The 24159-nt window shown below is 37.0% G+C and overlaps 2 protein-coding genes across 2 annotated transcripts; both read left to right on the top strand.

Annotated features, from left to right (window-relative positions):
- The first annotated feature begins 911 nt into the window (after positions 1 to 911).
- Positions 912 to 3321, top strand: LOC148877234 (putative WRKY transcription factor 7). The gene is made up of 3 exons (XM_088983279.1): positions 912 to 2066; positions 2164 to 2289; positions 2728 to 3321. The coding sequence occupies exons 1-3, from the start codon at positions 1276 to 1278 to the stop codon at positions 2891 to 2893; spliced, it is 1083 nt and encodes a 360-aa protein (XP_088839405.1). The 5' UTR covers positions 912 to 1275; the 3' UTR covers positions 2894 to 3321.
- A 9375-nt stretch (positions 3322 to 12696) lies between these two features.
- On the top strand, positions 12697 to 24159 carry LOC148877233 (uncharacterized). Its single transcript, XM_088983265.1, has 3 exons — positions 12697 to 13363; positions 14187 to 14293; positions 22967 to 24159. The coding sequence occupies exons 1-3, from the start codon at positions 12866 to 12868 to the stop codon at positions 23709 to 23711; spliced, it is 1350 nt and encodes a 449-aa protein (XP_088839391.1). The 5' UTR covers positions 12697 to 12865; the 3' UTR covers positions 23712 to 24159.

Here is a 24159-nt window from a genome sequence, read left to right as displayed (position 1 = left end):
TTCATTAGTTGAGGTGCAATTAGTAGTCTCTATTCTACTATCCATAGTTAATTGAGCGTGGTAGCTAATTTAATTAAGCAACCTGAACTATGTTCTAAGTGGGGCGAGTGAAATAAAAGGGTGGTCCGTGGTCGCCTCCTCTTAGCCCTTAGCCCTCCGGCCCCTAGCAATCTATCTTTGACTTTTTATTTGTTTGCACACAACACAAACCAATAAACTTCAATTCAAGCAGTACATGTAGATTAAATAAGAAACTAAAATCCTGGATGCTGGATCTTCGGAAGAAGATTGCTCATTATCACTCATGTACCCCGGCCTCTCTCTCTCTCTCTCTGTCTCATATAGATTCATCAAAGACTAGGCCAAGGATCAAGGAACAACGGTGCTTCGCGTTATAGTGTCGACTCGGCTGACAACACCAGCCGTATATGCCAGGACTTTTAAGTGATCTCCGCTTCCGGTTGCCAATAAAAAGAAAAGTGGAGCCCACACAAAGGAAAGAAAAAAATAAGAACCAATTTGCTTTGCTTGTCAGATGTCCCCCTTCCATATGGAGTAAAGGTCAACCCTTATCTCACTGGCACTAACTAACCCCCTGATTTTACCGAGTCTTCGATCGGACGGATATATTACAATCTTTGACCTCCTTCTCGCTCATCTTTCACGCTTCCTTGATCCTTGTCGATTGTCATCTATTCTATGAACTACGATAATCTAGCTAGAGAGAGAGAGAAAGAGAGCGCTATGACTCTGAGATTTTATCTCCCGCTTTGCCTCTTGTATTGTCACGTGTCACCCCATCCATGATCCACCCTTAACCACGAGAACTCCCGTCTGAACGACTTTTACAACCCAACGGTGAACGGCCCCATTCATAAAGAGACGGTCAATGTCGTGACATTTGCTCCTTTGGACTATTAATAAAGCGGTTTTCTTCACCTCTTTCCTCCACACCGAGTCGAGACTCGAGAGTCCCAACAACAGATTGCCTAGACGTGGTACGACTTGACTCGTTACTCCTTTTGACGGCAGATGGCCAGAAGCGACAAGTCAGTCACCCTATGCCTTGCATTGCGAAACCCAGTTTGACTCCACGGAATGCACAACCCCCCTCCCCTCCCCCACTTCTTTTTATACCGTCTTCCGTCTCCCCCTTTACTTTTGCTTTCCCTCTCCTAAGTCTTATCCTTCATCCTTTCTCTCTCTCCTTGCCTTCCCCCTCCCCCTCCTTCCAACAAGATCTATTTATCTTTTCGAGTGGATGCTTCTGCAAGTATGGCGGTGGATTTCATGATGGGTTACAGGAGCGATAGCTTCGCATCAGCAAACATGGAGGAGAATGCAGTCGAAGAAGCTGCCTCTGCTGGCCTTCAGAGCGTCGAAAAGCTCATAAGGTTGCTCTCCCAGAAGCAACAGCAGCAACACCCTAAAGCAGACATGGAGATGGAGATGGATTGCAGGGCCGTCGCAGATGTAGCCGTAACCAAATTTAAGAAAGTGATTTCCTTACTGGGTCGGACAAGAACCGGTCACGCTCGATTCAGAAGGGGTCCTTTGGGTAGTTCTCCTCCCCCCCAACAGAACCATGATACCGACCGCTCCTTTTCCGTTTCCTTCACTCCTCAGAAAGAGGAGGACATGCAGCCTTCTGGGTCTAGGGTTTACTGTCCTACTACGTCCATCCAACGCCTCCCTCCTTTTCCTCCTTCTCATCACCATCACCACCTCCACCATCAGAATAACAACAACAGTAGCCACAACCATCCTCCCCTCTCTTTGCCGAAGAACGGCGTCATTGAGAGGAAGGAATCAGCGACCACAATTAGTTTCACATCCTCTCCCCCCATTTCTGCCGCAAATTCTTTTATGTCGTCTATGACGGGCGATACCGACAGCAAGCAGCCCTCGTCGTCGTCCGCTTTTCAGATTACCCATCTCTCGCAAGTTTCCACGGCCGGACGTCCTCCTTTGTCCTCATCTTCTTTGAAGAGAAAGTGCAACTCGTCTGATGACGCGGCTGGCAAGTGCGGAGTCTCTTCTGGGCGGTGCCATTGCTCCAAGCGAAGGTAATAAGTCGTTTTCCCATCTTCCCTTTCCTTTTGTTTTTTCTCTGTTTATCTTTGGGAGATGATCCGAAGCTGTTAAATCTGATCTGTTAAACAGGAAATCGAGGGTGAAGAGGGTGGTGAAAGTTCCCGCCATAAGCTTGAAGATGGCCGACATCCCTCCTGATGATTTCTCATGGAGGAAGTACGGACAAAAACCCATTAAAGGATCCCCGCATCCAAGGTTTGTTCCTTATAGTTCTGGACCCATGGTCTTCTGCTTTGCTGTTTATTTCTTTTTTTCCTTAAACCTGTGCTCGTGACTCGTTATTTGGAATCGCTGACTCGGGTTCTTTGAAATGAAACTCGGTCACTTGTGCCATGAATTATTACGAACAATTATTAATGGTGGATGGTGATTCCCCGCCATCTCCAAAGTAGACTTTTATGTGGTTGACTGTCTCCATTTTTTATGTGGTCTCACTTGACGACTGACTGTTCAGAATCTATTAATTGGATGTACGGTTATTCCTGGTTCCTGCCTATAGGCAGGGATGCGTCTTCCGAGTTGACTCATTAATTTGTTTGAGTCTATCCAAAAGTCCACCGAGTTCTATAATGTTCTTCCCTGATTTTGATTTCTACCTAACTCGCGTTTTTGTTATGGTGGTGGGTTCATCAGGGGGTACTACAAGTGCAGTAGCGTTAGAGGTTGTCCCGCACGTAAACACGTGGAACGAGCTTTGGATGATCCAACTATGCTGATCGTCACCTACGAAGGCGAGCACAACCACTCCCGATCTGTTACAGAGCCCTCTGGTTCCGGTCTCATCCTCGAGTCCTCTTAAGTCATAATTGGAACTTGGAAGAAAAGAAAAGAGAAGAAACTGTTAAGAGAAGCTTAAAAGAAACGTCAAAAAAGTCTCAATCGTTTGGCGAAGGAAGAGATAGGACACAGGTGAGAAGAGAGGAAAAGAAGGCAATGAAATGAAGCAGCAGCCGAAGAGGAAAGCTCAGTTCCGAGGAGAATGCTGGGTTATTTTTTTCGTTCGCTGTACAATATTGGATCCCTTTGTTTAATTTATTTTATTTCTTCCTTGCAAATCCAAAAGTGGAGAAAGAGAGAGAGAGAGAGAAGATTGTGGATTTGGTGAAAAAAAAATGGAAGAAGAGGAGTAGGAGGGTTGTCTTCCTTGCTTTTGCTCTTTTTCTTTTTAATCATGGATTATTGTGCAAAGTTGATAAGATCCGATCTGACGTTGTCACTTTTACTTTATTTATGTTTATGGTTGAATTGAATTTTCATTTCTACAGCCCAACTAGCAGCGAGCGCTACAAGCTTTAGACATTTATTTAAGAGGAAGAAGTGGTCAATGGGGAATTGGGGATGGCAGAGGTTTGTTTGTTTCTTTACGAACGTGTCGTGTGTGGGACGGTTGACGATCCATCTAACGTGACTGCTAATTTACTGGAGGTGGGTGGCGGGTGGTAGCTGGTGGGGTCCAACCGTCTCGACTCGACGAAAGAGAGGGAGGAGGGGAGTTGGACACTCGGACTTTTGGGCTGGGCCTGTCCGCCTTAGCTTAGGCTTTAAATATGGCGTGTTTTGTCTGGCAGTGGCAGAGAGAGGAAAGGAGAGAGAAAGACGACAACGACGACGACGACTTTGAATTTGATAATTGAAAGGAAGGCAACCTGAACCACTTGAGGAGTGGAGACTGACCACATGATCCAAGTATGGAAATAATAAAAAGCTGGCAAGTCAAAATGGGCGGTGGAGGTGATTATAATATACGAGAAGGGGGAGGGTCCCATTCCCACTAATGCCCTTCTCTATTGTTTTGATTTACAATTCAATTCAATGATGATGTGGTTCCCCCATTGCCGCCTCATCGTCAACTCATTTTCAAGTTTTTAGTTTTCGCTCGGATTTGCCTTTATTATTTTTTTTAAGTGCTCAAAATTGTGGAATTTGTTCTTTCGAGGACCTTTCCGCAAGAAGAAATAAACGTGTATTTTTACTAATTTTATGTTTCGAAATAGTTTAAAGAAAAGATCTGAAAGCCTTTAGAGTATTTACCGTATTAAAACAGAATTATATACTATTGGTAAGTGGAACCTCTAACTTGTGTAACGCAACAATATATACTAGTGGGATCGGAAAGATTGAATAATTTTACTTATTAATTAATTGAATAATTAATAATCAAAAATTGTTGTTAATTAATTAAAAATATTCAAAGTTATTGTTAATATTTAAAATTTTAATAATTTTATTTTTTTATTTAATGTTGATTTATAGAAAATAATTGTTGTTGATTTATTATAAACAAATGTTTTTAATAAATTATATTTTATTAATTATTTGTATTAATTTTAAGTGAAATTTTTAGGGGGGCCTAGTGCCACTTTGGTCCTTGAACTTTAAAATGCGACAATTAAGTACCCAAACTTTTAAAATGTGACAATCCTAAGTGACATTTGAAAAAGACACAAATAACCTTCGAGTGTTATTTAATTTTCTTTATTAACCATCTAAACATTGACAAAAAAATTAACAGTCCCAAATCTTTGCCTTTTCATTCAAGAAAGTTGGGGTCATGTTTGAATGGGCATTCTGGTGAACCCAACTTTCTTGAATAGAAGAGGCAAGGATTTGAGACTTAATTTTTTGTCAATGTTTGGATGGTTGATAAAGAAAATTAGATGACACTTAAAGGGCATTTGTGTCTTTTTCAAATGCCACTCAACGGTTGGTTAACAACTACTTAACATCAAGTACTAGATTGTCATGTTTTGAAAGTTCGGGCATTAAATTGTTGTATTTTAAAGTTCGGGGACCAAAGTGGCACTAGGCCCAAAGTATAGGGTACTAATCGGGAATTTTCCCTAATTTTAATAATTGTTATTATTTTTTATTATTTTTAAATGAAAATTTTGATTGACTTTAAATAAATAAAAATAATTACAAAAGCTTTTTTTTTTAATTTCACTAATAATTAACAATTATATAAAAATGACAATGGGGCGGGTTTGGGGTAGGGCACCCCATCCTTGTCCCTACCCTACACTCTACCCCATCCCACCTCCTCATCAGAGTCAAGCAGGTTCAGGGCAAGACATTTACTCCATGTTAGGGATGGGGAATACTCGAATTTCCCTACCTCGTCCTCAATGTTGGGTGAGTTCAGGGAAAGGCATCCACTTCTCATCAAGGATGGGGAATTCTCAAAATTTCCCTACCATGTCCCTAGTGCCGGGTAGGTCCAAGGCAAGGCACCCACTCCCCATCAATCCCAATATTCAATTTGATGACAAAAATGACCGAAAGGATATATTGAGTATCAATTACATGGAAAATTTTCTAAAAATACACTAAATTCTCTTTAATTTTCAAAATGTAATTTTATAGAATTTTTGGAAAATTTATTACATTTGTGTAATTTTGAAATTTTATTCAAATTTAGTTTTAAATTGTTATTAAATAATTTATTTTCTTTTTAAATGGTTTACTTATAGAATTACACTAATTTATCTTATATTTTCTAATATAAATTAACCAATAATTTCCCTTTTTCAATATTATACTAATTTATCTTAATAATATGTGTAGTTATTGGTTCAAATTATAGTTTTCCCTTTCCCATACTCATTTATCTTAAGTAATTTTCAATTACTTACGATGAAGATTACATAAGTTCTCAATAGTTTTCCAAAACCTATGAAATGTAATAATTTTTCCTAAAATTTCCAACATATTCCAATAATTATTTAATACATTTTAAATAAACTTTCAAAAATTTTTCAAAAGTACAATATTATATCTTTTAATTTCCAAAATGTTATTTTATGAAAACATAGTTTTATGAAAAATTTTTAAAAACTTATTACATTTGTGTAACTATGGAGATTTGTTGAAAATTATTTTAAATTGTTATTAAATATTTATTTTTTATCAAGTAGTTTACTAACAAAATACACTAATTTATCTTTTATTTCTTAATATAAATTAATTAATTCCAACATTATAATATTTTATTCCCCCATCTGCATTTGGTTATTAACTATAATAATAGCAATAATTAAAATTTTATACTTTTTTATAATTATTAAATATAATTCTCATTTTTTATAGAAATTAGTTAGAGTTTTCAATTTCTATAAAATGTTATTAATTAACATGAATATAACAGTATTTACCCAAAATACTTTAAAAAATAAAAAAGTCATGATGAGTTAATTAATAATAGTATTTATTAATTTTTGGTAATTTACTAACCGTATTTATTAAATTTTGTAATAAAACTATTTAATACTCATTGAATATGGGTTAAATTAAATATTAACCGTATTTAACTATTTATTAATTAATATGAATATTTTAAATGAGAAATAGTGGATATAGATTAGGGGAGAGATTTTAGGAATTGATTAGGGAGTGGGGTAACATGATAAGTTCCTAATGGTTTAGAGGAGATATATTAGGAGAGAGATTCTAAGAATATTTTTAGGTAATTGGGTTGGGAATGGTGACATGGCTTAATGGGAATGGTGGGAAGGGGAGAAGAGAGAGAGTAAAGAGAATGTAGGGTGGGAGATAATGGAACAAGGAGAGACATGTTGACGTGGTGTGTTGAGGAAGAATGAAAATTAGTAAATGTGACTGAGGTGTGTCCTGTGCATGTGTCAAATCCATGAAGCGCCACATGTTCAAACGTCAAATACGCTTTACACACTCTAGCATTTTAAGATATTACTTATGTACTTGTATATACTTAAATTTTCTTCTACTAGTAATGTTGATATTTTTTCCAAAGCCTTTAAGTAAAGTTGATTAGAATGTTGTGTTTTTGCTAAAGTTTCATATAAGTAATTTTAAATTAATTCTGTTCAGAAAAATGTAATACCAAAGTCATTTTTAATTCATTATATTTATATTATATAATATTTTGATATTTTTAATTTAATTTATCTATACCATTCAATGTCGATGACAATCCAAATTCAATTTGAATCCTACAAATTCTAATAGATAAGATCAAATTCTGATATATAAGATCCAATTCCAATTCAAAAATAGACAAGCAAAAATTTAGATCTGCCATGTATCTGATCCAATTCGACCCATTTGCAGTCCCATAACTTTTAATTAGAATTAAATTAGATTAGCTTCACTTTTGGCAAAAGATATGACATAGGATATAAGGGAGGGTTCTGTTTGTTTGCCGTCCTTGTGTGTGTATTTATTTAGGTAAAGGAGAATGATTATGGCTGTGTTTGGTATCTTTGCCACTTCTACTAGCAGCATTTTAGGTCTTTTAGTACATTTTTTTTTTGCCAAATTGGCTTGTCAAATCATATAAAAAAAACACATTTACTTAAAAAAATATAGGCATTGGATTGGGTGTTGGCATTTATAGTAAAAACACCAAATTTAATGTTTCATTAAAAAACATTAATGATACAAAATGTTGTATTTATAACTCAAAGCATTTGTGGTAAAATAAATATATCCTCATAAAATTTGTATTGAACAGCCTAAAATACTGCAATTAAAAGTGGAAATAATACCAAACACAACCTACATTAACATTACCAATGGGTGTTGCTCCCGGTTTATTACTCTTGTATGGTTTCTCTAATAGATATTTTTTCTCTATTCTAATGCAATTACAATTCAACCCCACCAAGTACTCACCTTAACCCGACTAAGCTGGGTAGAGGGTACCATGTATTAGTTTATCATTTATTCCAACAATTTAGAATAAAAACATTTAATAAAAAAGTGACACCAATTTATCAGAGCAAGATCAGGATTTCATTTGAGAAGAAGAAAAAGTAATTTTAATCAAGACAAAAGCATATTGTGTAGCATGTACGAACTAATGGCAATCAACCAGTGTCTATATTGTACCAACTTCGTTGATCGCTTTATATAAAGATGGAATTTCCTGAAAGAAAATAAAAAAAAATGTGTGAACATGGTGAGAGTGAGAGCATAGCATCCAACTGCATAACGAGAATATCTCCTATGCTATTTACAAGGAAACATTTCCAATTTGCAACAGTATTTAGGATTGTCCATGGGCTCTGAAAGTCTGATACTCAATTCAACTATGAATATGATTATTTTGGATTTGGATGTTGGAGTTTGCATTTGATTTGTGGATTTATCTAATCTGATTCGATTAAGATCTGAATCTAATAAATTATATATTATGAATAATTAAATCTAAATTCAATTTGAAATCCAACATGATAATTAGATGTGGATGCAGTTGGATCTGATTTGAATTTGATCTATTTGGCCTAGTTGTAAGTCGTTTTCTCAATGTGTTAATACACATACTTTTTTTTTTTTTTTTTCTTTCAGGTGATCTAGACTCCTCTTTAAGGCTGTCAATGGATTGGCTCTACCCAATTGACCAAACAGAATACATCAGTTCTGGTATTGAGATTTTGTTCCAATTAATAATTGGGCCAGTTCTGGTTTTGCTTGTCCTAAACCAGTTCTGTTCTGGTCTTGTAAAGGTTTATAAAGTGCAAATTTGATAGATAATATAACATAATTTTAATTAAAAACACTTGATTTATTAACACAAATAATTTATCATTTTACTTTCAATTTTATTAAGATTATATTATAAAAACCAACCTTAAACTTTTTATCACAATTTATAATCGGTTCGGGATTGAGACACCTTGTTCCGACCCATTGATAGCCTTACTCCTCTTAGATGACAAATTGTGAACTTACTTTTTTATTTCATATAATCTACATCTTTAACCTGCATATGTTCCCTTACATGAATTAGGGATGCAACTTTGTTCCATTTCAATAAAACCTTCACACAATTGGGTTGTGTTATTGTTCCAAAGCATCAACCCAATTAAAGAAAATTATATTTTGAGAAATTTTCAAATCAAATCAAACAATTTCAGTATAGAAACCCAAGACAGTTTGGTTCGGTCTAGTTTCTAATACGGTCTGGACCATTCTATTAGGTTTATCCAACTAGAAAGCCTACATAATATGCATACCTACATTAATAACAAATATAATTAAAATATCAAAGTGAAATGCTAACAAGTTCCACCTATTACTATTATATAAATTACATTGTGAAACACAAATGGCTCTTTTGGCATCAAATTATAAGTTAAAAATTGAAACAAACAACAATAGAGTATGAAATGTTAAATGAATAATTCAATTTAATTTGGTTTATGGTTTGGCCTAGTTTCTAAAATTAGAAAACCAGATCAAATTAGAAAATTACAACCTGAGGAATTCTAAAACCAAATCAAATCGTTTTAAGGCTAGACTAGACCAAACCACTAATTTGGTTTTCTTTGTTGCCATTTTGGCAATATAGACCATACAATGAACACCCCTAATTCTTACCCAATTTTCTAAACCCATGAGGGAGGTAAATTGGGTTCTCATGTTTTGTCTATGCCGATTTTACATTTTTTGAAACTTTAAATTCAAACTAGATGTTGTAGTGAAGTGTTGATGTTGGGAACGAAATGACTTAGGTGTGGGTATATGAGGCAAAGATAAAGAACAAGAATAAGAAAGAACACACAAGATTTTTATATAAATTCGGCCAAACTTGATCTACATTCTTTCTCTAAGTAGACCACATAAGCATTCCACAACACTACTGGATTTTTGGGTGCCGGTAAGCCTTTATAATTTGTAGAACTTTTCGGTGCCTACAATACCTTGGATAGACTTATGTATGCTACTTGAACTCAATAGAACTTGCAGGTGCTTGCCTAACCTGAATCGACAGATCTTGCAAGTCTTTGCCTAACATTGATTGGTCTTCCAAGTCCCGATCAAATACATGCCAGTGCTCTTAGACTTGAACACCACTTGTTACAACTAATATTACAATGATAACTTAGATACAAATCAAATGTCTCTCAAATAGGCAAATATATATAACCAAAACTACCCAATATACAAGATAACACTATAAGTACTTTGAGCTCAAATGAGGCTTTCTTCATCCTTGAAGCACAAGAGTTTTTTTCCCTTTTAGTTCATGGGAAAACCAAATATATGAATTCTTTTACACTGTGTTTGGTTTGAAGGAAAAAGTAGGGAAAATAAGGGAAATGTAGGAAAACCTTTACAAATCATGCATAGATTTTGTTATGTTTCCTTTTCTTTCCCTACTTTTTCCTTCAAACCAAACATAACCTTAATAGCACACGATTCCTCCTTATTTTCTTTTCAAAAACCCTTTAAAACTCACATAGTAGCCCTTATATTTTTTACCCTTACAGATTTTTATAGGCAAAACAATATAGTCATTTTTTATCATTATTTGAACATTATGACTCATTAATCCTTTGTTGGTACAATTGTAAAATGTTATTTTAGGATGTCTAATGCATTGCATTTCCCAAGGAGGAAAGAGCTGTTAAATCTCAAGTGGTCAAATAGAAATCATGTAAGAATATGTTCTTCCTGTTGTAGTCAATTGCCAGCTCACAAGCTGGTAGTCGACTATTGCTAAGTCACTATTGTTAAGGGTAATTGATTATAGGGTCATTGGTAGTCAACTACTGAGTGACTTTTCTCTTTCTTTCTACTATTGCACTATTCGTAGCATTTTCTTGTGTAAAGTAGTCTACTACTTTCTCAATCCTCCTAGCAAGCTACTACTTGTCAGCTTCCAATCATATAACACTCAGAGATTTCCATTCCACAAGTTCGAGAATCAAATTCTTAGGCTTCTGAATATGAAATTTCACATCTTTGCTTAGTTAAAGTATAGGAAAACCTAAGAACCAAATTTAACTCTAGCCATTGGTTTCTAAGATTAGTTAATTGAGTTTGGTCTTATTTAAACCCATGTTAAATTATTTTTTAATCGGCTATTCTTTCTTGCCTAATGTAAATAATTTATTCTTCATCTTTGTTAAGCTCAGATGAAGATTGTTTCTTTGCATTTACAAACATACTCCAAACCATTAATACCTTCAATGAATTTATTATCATTAAAATACATATGGTCAACACTAATCATGTATTCATAGCCTAGCTCGGAATATAATATGGTTTTTATAATCTTGGATTGGGCAACAGTTTAGGGATTGATTTTTGAATCATGGGATAAATAGAATGTGTATGATTTATGAGAGCCCCATGAGGTTTTATAGATCACATGACTTGTTGGGATTACATCTTAGTATTCAAGTATTGGATTAGGTTGAGTAGTCTAATGGTTGGTATGATCCCTCCCTTACATTAAAGTGGCTTTACATATAAAAGATACGTAAGGTTAAAAAAAGAAAGAAGAAAAATTTGTTCTTTTTCTTGTTAAAGAGGAAAAAAGAGAAGTTGAGAGAAGAAATGTGTTCTTGGTATAAGTGTGCCTTTGAGTTTGTTTTTTTTTTTTTTCTTCCTTGTGTTTTATTCTTTGGATTGAGAGAGGAAAGGGAAAATGGGTGTATAAGGGTTGGTTTGGTTGCAAGTTGCAATATATAATGTAATATTTTCATTTTCTTTCATAGTGAAAAATAATTTTCATTTCTCTCCTAAATGTAGACGTTAAGGCCCTGTTCATTTTCTGATAAATAAGAGGGGGAAAAGTTGGTCAATGGGAAAGTGACACCCATTGACCAACTTTACAGTGTTATTTTTTCAACAAGTATTGAGCCTATGGTAAAATTAGTTTCATTTGTTCGGGTAAAACTTATCCATCTCTTGGGTGGGTAAGTAACCTTTTCATCTACCGAAAAAGTTTATAAAATGTAATGGGATAAAATTGTCTATTTTAAATTGACTTTTTATAAATAAGAAAATCATTATATTATTTATTTGGAAAATAAAAGAACATGGGTAAGTAAACTTACTCAAGCAACTTTACTTAAAAACATTTATGTGGGTAAATGTACTTACATATTCTTTGTATTCATGATGATACTTGTGTTTATTTATTTTTATTGCTATTAGATTTTATTGAGACATTGTGGTTTTATTTTGTGGGTAGTTATTGTAAGTCCACTATGACTAAAGTTGCAAAAGGATGAAATCAAATCGGATATGAATATATCATTTATATTGAAGTTTGAATCGGATCTTAGTCATCGGATTTGAAAATCGAATTCAGATTGAAATAAAATATAGAATTAATATAAATAAATTAAGGGTCCGATTATGATGCTGGAAGAACTCGAAAAGTTTTGATTGGTGAAAACTATTCTAGTATCAAGTCTTTTCGGCATCATATAAATTTTTAATTATTAAATTATAAATGATATAATCAAAATATTAAATATTATTAATAAAATAAACTAAAAATGATTGATATTGTATTCTGTAAATAAAATAAATTAAAAATTATTTTTATGAAATTTGAACTTATGACAATTTAGTAAAAATACAACTATTTAAAGCAATTCTACTAATATATATAATAATGTATATTTAAATGGAATAGGGTAGGGGTGGACCGTAATTGATCCAATTACAAACGGATCGAACTCGGATCATTAAGGGATCGAATTCGAATTCAGAGTTCAGACAATTGGTTACCGTTCTCACAGCCCTACACATGCCGAGCTCTTCCCATCAGGTGTCCCGTATCCGGATAACAAGATTCTAATCCAAGAGTGGGCAGCGTTTGCATCTATTCCATTCCATCTCGTTAACTCCTCTTTCCCAGGAATAACCCAAAGGTCCCAAACGCGAAGTGAGAAGAGGACTTAAGCGCAAGAGAGGGACGCCGGATGTAACGCAGACATCCTTGTTGGCTTGCGACAGCGGCAGCGGCGATGGGTGTTGAACCCATCGTCCGCTGATGAAGTTTACTCCCCGTTCTCCTTCTTCCTTTTCTGGATTTAATTCGTCCCTCAAACATCCCATCTATTTCGTTCTCTCCTCCAATATATTCCCATCTTTCATGGCTACTCTCAGTACTCAAACCGACTCCCACGAAGATCCAGACGACCGTCTCTGCGCAGCCGCTTCTGGATGTTCTTCACTCCAGCAAAATTGCTCTTCATCTTCATCTTCTGCGGCGTTGCCAATGTCTTCTGAATCCCCATCCCCGTCGTCTTCGTTGGGCTCTCCCGCCCGTTGCTTGAACGGAGAGTGGCGTATTGACCGAGCGTGGACTCACTGGAAGAAACTGGGGCAACCCAAGCTGATGGTTGCCCCGATGGTAGACAACTCGGAGCTCCCTTTCAGAATGCTTTGTCGCAAGTACGGCGCCGGTGCCGCCTACACGCCCATGTTGCATTCCCGTATCTTCTCGGAGAACGAAAAGTATCGGACTCAGGAATTCACTACCTGCAAGGTGCGTTTCCTGTCGTTCTAAACAGGGGCTAAAGTTTTTGTCTCGCCCACTTTTAGTCGTGAATGTCTTGATGTAGTTGCTTATGTTGAGTGTTTTGGTTCTGATTATGCAACTGGATCTATCATGTGGTGGAACTTGCAATGCTCTGATATGGAAGTAAACTGGGATAAATGTCATGACAAAAACTGGGATGAATCCCCTTAACAAGAATTTGCTGAGTGCAAATAATCAAACATTTTTTTTGAGTAAATTGTTAAAATTCTGCTCCTAAAAGGAGGGTTCAGACACCTTCCTTCCGAATAATGTATTACTGTGGCTGGAAATGAGAGATTCTGATGTTTTTTTTTTTTTTTGGTTGAGAAAAAGAAATTGAATGAAACAATTAGACTTGATAAGGAAGTGACTATTGAAGTTTCTGCAAGACAGTCAATTAGCAAGGATTTGGGCCTTCTTCCCTGAAGGGGGAGTTTTTTTATATATATAATTTTAAAGAATTGCGAGTCGTTCAGTTAGCAAGGTGGGGTTACACTCACTCTCCTCGCTAGACTTAGCTGCCTTGGCTATGTCATTGGTTTGGCTTGAGTCATAGCACATTCTTTTGGTGTGGTGGATGGGCTTTTTGATATCTCATGGTTGGGCTTGTCGTGTGTGGGTTGATAAATAATGTATATGATATTTTATCACAGACTATGGCATCCTTTTTCAGTCATTCACAGACCATGATTATCACAGATTTGTATTCTTTGTTTTTGTGTTATAAAATCTTTTGGATATCTATTAGAAGAGGTTTCTGAGTTCATGTTAACTCTTATAAAAATTTCAGGAGGATCATCCATTATTTGTCCAATTTTGTGCCAATGACCCAGATATCTTGTTGGAAGCTGCACAAATGGTGGAACCTCATTGTGACTATGTTGACATTAATTTGGGGTAACTGACAAACTTCTTGTGTCTCATCCCACTTATAATGTTTGCATGAGTATCTATTGCATGATAATTGGTACTTCTATTGCATAAAATAATTATTCAATGTCGATTATATGTAATGTAGGGCAGTGGTGGCAGCCAAGAGACTCCTAGGCCGATAACAAAGCTATTATACTTCCATCCTTATCCCCAAATTATCAATCTCTATATGTTCAGTTCTTTTGCCTTTTGAAATCCATAAAGTACAGCAAGCAATTCAGCTCTTGTAGAAACTCCTGGGCTGAAAACAAAGCTATTATACTTCCATCCTTATCCCTAAAAGCCTCTCCAATCCCTAAGGGACTTGGGTTACCAAAACTGCTGCCATCAAAGCTAAACTTTATGAAACTATATTCAGGTGGATTCCAATCTTTTAAAGTCTCCATTGGTGGCATAGTAGCCACTTCCCTCCAATTCAATATAATCTCATAAGATGAAAAAGGTCCAAAGATTTCACCCAATGAATCACCCTTGTCATGATGCATTCCAAGATTGCCTTCATGCTTATTTCCTCTTCCTTGAAAATTCTTGCATTCATTTCTTCACAAAATTTCCATAATAATGCAGCTCATGTACATCTTCACATTATCCTTCCTTTTCTCCTGGGCAGTCTGAAAGTTTCTGCCTCAAACAAACTATCCAAGCTCATAAGTAGGGTCCACTTGCACCCAAAAAGAGAAAAGAACCACTACCAAATAGAGGTAACAAATGAACAGGAAATTAGTAAGTGGTAATCGGTTTGACCATTAGCCTTATAGAGTGCACCAATTTGGGTGGTAAACAGGCATTTTTTTCTTCTTTTTTTTGCAAAACATCTAGGGTATTGATTTCCATGATAAACCTCCCAACAAAAAGCCTCTATTTTTGGTGGTACAGGCCTACACTGGACTTCATGCACTGGGAATGAAGAGAACCAAGTATTTGTGTAATGAGAGTATGGAAAAAGAAAGCACAAGAGAAACGACCTTGCATGTGGGGTGTCCAAATCCTCCCGTCAAGCTTGGAAGGATATACTACTGTTGAGTAAAAGGATTTACGATAACTCTACAACCAAAGGACACTCATTCTCCCTCAACCCTCTTCTAAAAACCACCCATGCAATCCCATCAGTCGAGGAATAAAAATTTGAGATGGGCTCGTTTTTGAAAAGAGAAATAGCATAAAGATTAGGGAAAGCATCTTTGAGAGGTAACTCACCAACCTAGTGTACCTTTTTTTTTTATTAGTAACAAAAAAACTTTATTAATGATGTGAAGCTTTGTGAAACTTTAATTACAAAGGGGGGAGGTAAAATGTCTTAACTCCCCACCAACAGAATACATTGGAAGAAAGTTAAAAATTAGCCCAAAACAGAGATTCCCTATTCACCCCTTTCTTGGCTAACCCATCTGCAAATGAGTTAGCAGTCCTCTTCACCCAGCTGTATTGCACCTCAATGTCCCTACTCAGCCAATTGAATTCTTTCCTTTCATTGTTACAACTCCACAAACCAATGTCTTCTTCCTACCAACCTAGTGTACCTCCTAGTGCTACTTTGGTCTCTCCTTGAAAAGCTATTCATGCTGTTCTTCCTCTTTTCCTAAGCCAGTTTTCCCAACATGAGCATAGTATTTGTTAGGGTACTGAGATGGATATGTGGTATTATGATAGGATTTATAATTAGAAAATGAGTTTATCTATGAGAAGTTGGGGGTGATCACAGTAGAAGGTTGACAGATATTGGTGCAATTTTGAAGCTCTAAAAGGGCAAGGTGAAGGCCAGAAAGGAAAAAGTTTGAAGCCATGAGAAAAAACAGATAGATGATAGCATCTTGATGGTGTAGAATGGCAACTCATGATTCATATTGCTACCCTCAAGTAGTTAGGATGAGGCTTTGTTGAGTTAGTTTGAGAATATTTGTGCCAACAAAGCCACAATTACAAGTTTTCAACTATTTATGCTTGTGAGGAGAAGCCTTGTATGTATTTCCATGTCAGGTACGTACCACTAAAAGCTTTCATGTTGCCAAAGGTTTGAGGAGAACCCAATATAATCTTCTTTCTAGAACTTGTCTTTTTCAGATTTTGTAATCTCACTGCAAGGTATTCTAGATAATCAGTGCTTGTGTATTCTGAGGAAAATCCTGGTTATGCAGATATGGAAGCAAAGAAAAGAACATGAAAGAAGAAACCAAGTTTCTACAGATATTGTTTCAGTGTCAATTTTGTAATATGGGTGATATTAATCTGGTACCCCCTCCCTATTGCGTGGTTTTTCTTGTCGTATACGTATCTATTTTCTTCTTTATTTTAGATCTGAAAACCCTCTATTTCTCCTTTGTTTCCTGTATATTAGATCTGATTCCTTTGTTTAAACACAATGTACACCCTTGTGTTATTTCTTCTAAGTTTCCTATATTAGTTTTGGTTTCTTTCTTTACACATCACATACATTGTAGTATGACTTTTCATCTTTGACCTTCCTATCCTACCTCACCTTTGATCTTTGACCTTTATTTATTTGATTCATAGGGCTACCTCTCCACTACAACTAGGCAGAGAACTTACCAACTGAGCCACCATGAATAGTGGTTAACTTAGCTACCGGGTTGAATTGTTCAATTTAAGAAGGGTAACTTGCTTCTATTTTACATTTTTCTACGATTATTAGAAGCTAATTTGTCACCATACTTGGTTGCAAGAGTTCTTGTTAGTTGCCAGTGGTAATTTCATCTTGATAGTGGGCCCTAGGATTGACATCTAAAAGATACTCTGACTTAGCATTCGAACCATTTGAAAGAAAAATATTGAAAACAATTTAAGTACATTTATTCTATGTATTAAATGGATGAAATCATTGTTATGCAGAAGAGAAGAATGAAAGAAGAGAGAAAAGAGAGAGAAGAAGAGAGAAGAGAGAACCGAGAGCAAAAAGATTACTGCTGGTGGTGCAGCTTTTTAATATATATACTAGTGCGGCAACAACTAAAATAAAAAGGAGCATAAGTACAATAGTACCCCTACGGTACTATACATAGGAAAAAATAACAGCTATTAACACTCCCCCTCAAGTTGGGACATAGATGTCAGTCATGCCCAACTTGTCACATAAATCATTATGTCTTGAGTGGTTTAGTCCTTTTGTAAAGATGTCTGCAAGTTGATCCTCAGAGCTGACATAAGGAGTACACACTTCCCTTGTGATAACTTTCTCTCTGATAAAATGCTTGTCGACTTCAATGTGTTTAGTTCTATCATGTAGCACAAGGTTAGCAGCAATGTTTATGGCTGCTTTGTTATCACAAAATAGGGTCATAGGTCTGTCCACTGGAAAACCCAACTCACTCAACAGATTCTTTATCCACATAATTTCAGCCACTCCATGAGCCATTGCTCGATATTCATCTTCAGCATTGGATCTAGCCACCACACTTTGCTTTTTGCTTCTCCAGGTAACTAGATTTCCTCCTATGAAAGTATAGTAGCCACTAGTTGACTTTTTGTCATTTAGGGATCCTGCCCAATCTGCATAAGTATACACTTCAACTTTCAAATGTCCGTGCCTTTGAAAGAACAAGGCAGCACCTGGAAACCTTTTAAGGTATCAAAGGATTCTTTCTGCTGTTTCAAGATGAGTGGTCATAGGGGCATGAATGAACTGGGTAAGGACACCAATTGCATAAGCAATGTCTGGGCGGGTCATAGAAAGATATAACAATCTCCCTATAAGTCTCTAAAATTGTTTCACATCCTTGATAGGTTCGCCTTGGCTGTCACCTAATTTATGGTTATGATCAATGGGGGAATCAACTGGCTTCACTCCCATTTTTCCTATATTTTGGATTAAATCTAGGACATATTTCCTTTGGGAAATGAAGATACCTCTTTTTGAGCGGGCAACTTCAATTCCTAGGAAGTATCTTAGAGGACCTAGATCCTTTACTTCAAACTGTGTGGCAAGAAAACTCTTCAACTTTTGGATTTCATTTTTCCTGTCGCCAGTGATAATTATATCATCAACATATACTATCAAAGCAACAATTTTACCTTCTCCTCTTTTCACAAACAATGTGTGATCAGATTGACATTGCTTATATCCTTTCTATTGAACCGCTGCATGGAATCTGTTGAACCAGGCTCTTGGTGATTGTTTCAGCCCATATAAAGACTTCTTCAACCTGCACACCTTTTGTTCATTGCCTTGAGCCTGAAAACCAGGGGGTTGTATCATGTAAACTTCCCCTTCAAGGTCACCGTTCAAGAATGCATTCTTGATATCAAGCTGATGTAGATCCCAGTCAAGATTAACAGCAAGAGAGAATAGAACTCTAATGGAGTTCATCTTGGCAACGGGTGCAAAAGTCTCTGGATAATCATCTTCGTACACTTGTATAAACCCCTTTGCCACTAAACGAGCTTTATACCTCTCTACTGTGCCATCAACCCTATGTTTGACTGTGAACACCCATTTACATCCAACTGGATTCTTTCCCTTAGGAAGATCTACAAGTTTCCATGTGCCATTTTTATGAAAGGCATTAATTTCTTCCTTCATAGCATTTGTCCATTCAGGTACTAAAAAAGCTTCTGCCACATTCTTAGGGATAGGGACACTGTCAATGGATGTGAGAAAGGCTCGAAAAGAGGGTGAAATGTTTTCATAGGAAATAAAGTGGGAAATGGGGTGTTTAGTGGTGCACGGTCTAACCCCTTTTCTGTAAGCGATAGGAAGGTCAAGGTCATTAGCAATAGAGGTATCAATTACAATGGAGTCAGGGACATCAATGGGAACCAAGATACCTGAGTGAGTATGATCCGCCCCCGAAGAGTTTAATGGCACTAGAGGTACAACTTTTGGATTCTCCACAGCTCTTGAATTTGGTTGGCTTTTGTGATGATGGAAGAAGACACGAAAAGGAGGATCAGGAAGATGAGGGAGCTGAACCAGTTTCTCCTCATTCCTACTCTCCCCCTGAGGAGAAACAGGGAAAAAAGGCTCACTCTCAAAGAAAGAGACATTCATGGAAACATAGAATTTTCGAGAAATAGGATCAAAACAACGGTATCCCTTCTGAGTGAAGGAGTACCCTAGGAATATGCAAGGAATAGCATGAGGATCCAATTTCCCACGTGTGGGGGACAAATTTTAGACAAAGCAACGACAATCAAACACACGAGGAGGAATGGGAAGAAGGGGGGGGCTTAGGAAAGAGAAGCTGATGTGGGGCTTTGCACTCTAACCAACAAGAGGGCATACAGTTGATGAGGTAGGTAGTACAAAGGACAACCTCAAGCCAAAAGCGTTTTGGGACATTCATATGGAGTAGTAAACCCCGGGCCACTTCAACGAGGTGTCAGTTCTTTCTTTTAGCAACACCATTTTGTTGTGGTGTTCGGGCACAAGAGCTATGGTGAAGTGAACCACGTGATGCAAAAAATTCCGTGAGATCACTATGAAAACACTGTTTGGCATTATTTGACTGAAAAATTTGGATTTCAGTTTGAAATTGAGTGAAGACCATCCGCTGAAAATCTTGGATAATTTTTGGTACTTCATCTCTGGTCCGCATGGGATATACTCATGTATATCTAGAATAATCATCGATAATGGTAATAAAATACTTGTAGCCACTCTCAGATGGTAAAGTAACTGGGCCCCACACATCAGAATGAACAATGTGAAAAGGAAATTCAGATTTATTATTTTTTGAAAGAAAATGAGTTATACACTGCTTAATTGACAAGTTTGACAAGAGAAATCTGAAACGGACACTGACTTAAACAATTATGGAAACACTACTTTCAAAGACTCAAAAGTTAAATGACCAAGACGATAATGCCATAAATAAACTTGACTCTTACAGGATTGACTCTTAGACTCTGTGACTTGAAGACTAGTCTTATTCTCCAGCATGTAAAGTCCATCAACCATACATCCTCTACCAATCGTCCTCCCCGAGGCAAGATCCTGGATCACACAGTAAGAAGGGAAAAAGGTCACTGAGCAGTTTAAGGAATTAGTAATACTACTAACAGAGAACAAATTAATGGGAAATTTCAGAACATGTAAAACATTAGAGAGGGTAAGGCTGAGAGGGAGAGAAATGGTTCATTGACCAGCTATGGTAGTATATGATCCATCAGCTAGTCTCACATTGTCTCTTCCAGAAAGAAGGTGAGGTTTGAAAGTAAGAGGACGTACTAGTCATGTGTTTTGACGCTCCAGAATCAATGATCCAGGGAGTGTCAGGGTTATGAGAAGCAACATGGAAAGATGTGGCAGATTTACCTGATGTAGACGCAAATGAAGTTGAGGGAGGAGCATCCATCTGACGAATTGCTTTACCATAGAGCTCTAAATGGTTACAGAAGGAATTTATAATATCCTCCCTTGGGTCAGATCTAGATGAATGTGTCTGAGTCATAGTATGAATGGGGGGCTGATTCTCCTGAGTAGCCATGTTTGCCATAGTGTGTTTTTTTGTACCTTGCTGTCTTGACTTTTTATTCATATCTGAACCTTGCTTCTTATTCATATCTTGAGCCCATTTCGGCTTCCCATGAAGATCCCAGCATGTGTCTTGGGTGTGTCGGGGTTTCTAGCAATGAGTACACCACAAATTGTCCTTATCATCCATTTTTTTTTGAAGATCTCCCTCCTAGAAGTATTTTCCCCACTGGTAGTAACACTTCCTTTCGCTGCCAATACAACTGCATCTCCTCCAAAACTGTTCATCAAATTCCTTCTGCTTTCTTCTGATTGTACAAGAGCATAATCTTCCTGAACTGATGGAAGATCCTTGCTACCTAGGATCTGGACTTTGATAGATTCATATGTAGGGTTCATCACACTTCCAGTCCATACTCTGATAATGATCTAACTCCTTCCAGACATAGGTCAAGTTTGAGTAGTACATAGATAGACACCTCTCCCCCTGTTTACAAGTAGACGATTCTGCCTATAGTTGGTAGATTTTTGCATAGTGTTGTAGTTCCGAATATGCTGATTTTGCTTGTTCCTAGATCTCGTTTGCCGTTTCAGCCCACAGGAAATTCCTTCTTATTTGAAGTTGCATAGAAACTAAAAGCCAAGACATGACCATGCTGTTTTCCTGGTTCCATTTGTCATATTCAGCACTCCCAGAATGTGGTTCTTTGATTCTCCCATTAATATAACCTGTCTTTCCCCTTGCAGTGATGTACAACTTGATCCCTCTTGACTACACTAAATAATTTAAACCATCAAGAGGGATAACAACCATGGGAAATGATAGGTCCACACCCCCACTCATTCCATTCATTATTGAGGAAACACCGGATGTAGCAGAATCTTCACCACTCATGATTTCAGATTCAAAAACAACTCTTAAATGGGGTACACAGCCTTAAAGTGTTGTTACAGGTGCTGTTACAGCACTAACAGGTCATCCCTTGACTTACAAGTTCAACACAAGTGTTGCCACAGTGCATACAGGTCATCTCTTGACATACGCATCAACATGACTACTATTACAGCAAGTACTAGTCACTTTCTGATGTTCAGTTCACCATAAAAGCTGCTGTTGCAGCACACAAGAGGTACTGGTCACTTTCTGACCCACAGTTCACCATAAAAGCTGCTGTTGCAATACACAAAAAAAGGTCCTCACGATCTACAGTTTCACAGGGATCAGTCTACCCCACAAAAAAGGAAAGAAAGAGGTGCTGATCACCTCACATTCAATTGGCAGACCTAGTACAGGTTCTGCCCTGGCACACGACCAGAAAAAAAGGTAAGAGAGAGAGAGAGGTTACTTCAATGTGTGAGATCTTCAATCAGCCTAACAGCAGATGAGGGCGGCAGATCTGGAAATCTGGTGCGAAGAAGAAAAAAGACTGTTCGCTTGACTTCTCCTTTCAGATCTGGTAGTCCTGCTCTAATACCATGTTATGCAGAAGAGAAGAATGAAAGAAGAGAGAAAAGAGAGAGTAGAAGAGAGAACTGAGAGCAAAAAGATTACTGCTGGTGGCGCAGCTTTTTAATATATATACTAGGGCGACAGCAACTAAAATAAAAAGGAGCAAAAGTACAATAGTACCCGTGGTACTATACATAGGAAAAAATAACAGCTGTTAACAGTCATGTTATTATGGCGTTAAACATTGGCAAAGGAAAGCCATAATACATTGAAAGAAGAAAAAAAAACATTGCAGAAATGAGATATAGCTTCTTACTCATCAAAAAAGAAAAGGAAAAAGGAGAGAGATAGAGCTTCCAAGAAGTCTAATGGTTTTCAGAGGTTCTAAATGCTCACCTGGGTATATGGTTTCCTTGTGTTCTTCAGTAGGTAGGAAGACCTAGTTTTTGTTGTTTGAGTGTATAGGGATCTCCTTGGTGAAACTGTGATTGAGTTAGTTGTTGGCTATGGAAAAAGAGGGAAAATGGAGGAAGGGTAATGTGTTTTTTCATGCATCATGTGGAAGTTTGTTGTTCCGTGTCCAGATTTTGTAACTTATTATCTTATACATGTTATCATATGCTGATTAACTCCAAAGGAATTTTTGTAGGTAATGTTTAAGATTACAGATTTTCTATTTTTTTTTTAATCGGTGTAAGATGTATCAACATTGAAGTAAAGAGTTAATGGCTTCAATTTACAGATTTTAATTAATGTGCAGGTGTCCACAGCGTATTGCAAGGCGAGGGAACTATGGAGCTTTCTTAATGGACAATCTCCCTCTTATAAAATCTCTAGTGCAGAAGTTGGCAGACAACCTCCATGTTCCCGTGTCTTGCAAAATCAGGATATTCTCAAATTTACAAGATACCATAACATATGCCAGAATGCTAGAGGATGCTGGTTGTTCTCTCTTGGCTGTCCATGGACGAACTAGAGATGAAAAAGATGGAAAGAAATTCCGAGCTGATTGGAATGCCATCAAAGCGGTAAAAGGTGCAGTCAAGATTCCAGTCCTGGCCAATGGGAACATACGCCACATGGATGATGTTCACAGATGTTTGGAGGAGACAGGTGCTGATGGTGTGCTTTCAGCAGAGTCTCTTCTTGAGAATCCAGCTCTCTTTGCTGGATTTCGGACTGCTGAGTGGGTGGAGGCTGATGAGGAAAGCAATATAGATGGCAAACTAGACCAAACAGATCTATTGGTGGAGTATTTGAAACTCTGTGAGAGCTACCCTGTTCCATGGAGAATAATCCGTTCACATGTGCACAAGATGTTAGGAGACTGGTTCAGGATTCATCCGCAGGTGAGAGAGGACCTCAATGCACAATCCAGGCTTACCTTTGAGTTTCTATATGATATGGTAAATCGGCTGAGGGAATTAGGCACAAGGATTCCACTTTATGTGAAGGGCAGCCATGCAGGAGGGCCAACGGAAAATGGAGTTGATATACGCAATTAGTGATTTTGAGTTCAAAGGAAATGGCTTTAACCTTTAAGCAACTACTAACCAAATGGAGTTGCTGTCTGGCTGAAGAGAACACTAGGCTCTGTACCCGGTTTTGATCGCTTGATCATTCGCCCCTGTAGCTGTGACCTATTTTTGTTAGAATTTAGAGTTACTTTCATGGTGGTTGGCACCAGTAGCGATGCGAATGATTCCTTTGGTAATTATACAAGTCTTAGCTTATTTTAGCTTTGATTAGATTGTGATATCTCTTTTATAATGAAACTAATTGCTTAATTGTTAAATTTTGTTTTGGCCAACTATTAGGCCGTGATTTGTTGGGATTTTGGAAAAATACCTTGGAAACTAATCAATTTCTTGAGTAGGTAGTGGTACTACATATGATTGTTATTTTCCTGGCTGCAATTGTTTAACAAGACAGAAGAGAATCTCATTTTGTTTA

The sequence above is a fragment of the Nelumbo lutea genome, chromosome 1, assembly GCF_056320005.1.
Source record: "Nelumbo lutea isolate HS-2025 chromosome 1, American lotus-T2T, whole genome shotgun sequence".
Lineage (NCBI taxonomy): Eukaryota > Viridiplantae > Streptophyta > Magnoliopsida > Proteales > Nelumbonaceae > Nelumbo > Nelumbo lutea.
Note: the sequence above shows the minus strand (reverse complement) of the source record. Positions and strands in the feature narration are given on the sequence as shown.

What these genes read in the sequence shown, in the direction of transcription:
- LOC148877234 (XM_088983279.1), top strand. Translation starts at nt 1,276, where the DNA reads ATGGCGGTGGATTTCATGATGGGTTACAGGAGCGATAGCTTCGCATCA. An exon ending in TGCCATTGCTCCAAGCGAAG is followed by an intron (nt 2,067 to 2,163) that starts GTAATAAGTCGT and finishes TCTGTTAAACAG; the next exon opens with GAAATCGAGGGTGAAGAGGG. An exon ending in AAAGGATCCCCGCATCCAAG is followed by an intron (nt 2,290 to 2,727) that starts GTTTGTTCCTTA and finishes TGGGTTCATCAG; the next exon opens with GGGGTACTACAAGTGCAGTA.
- LOC148877233 (XM_088983265.1), top strand. Translation starts at nt 12,866, where the DNA reads ATGAAGTTTACTCCCCGTTCTCCTTCTTCCTTTTCTGGATTTAATTCG. An exon ending in AGGAATTCACTACCTGCAAG is followed by an intron (nt 13,364 to 14,186) that starts GTGCGTTTCCTG and finishes TAAAAATTTCAG; the next exon opens with GAGGATCATCCATTATTTGT. An exon ending in TATGTTGACATTAATTTGGG is followed by an intron (nt 14,294 to 22,966) that starts GTAACTGACAAA and finishes ATTAATGTGCAG; the next exon opens with GTGTCCACAGCGTATTGCAA.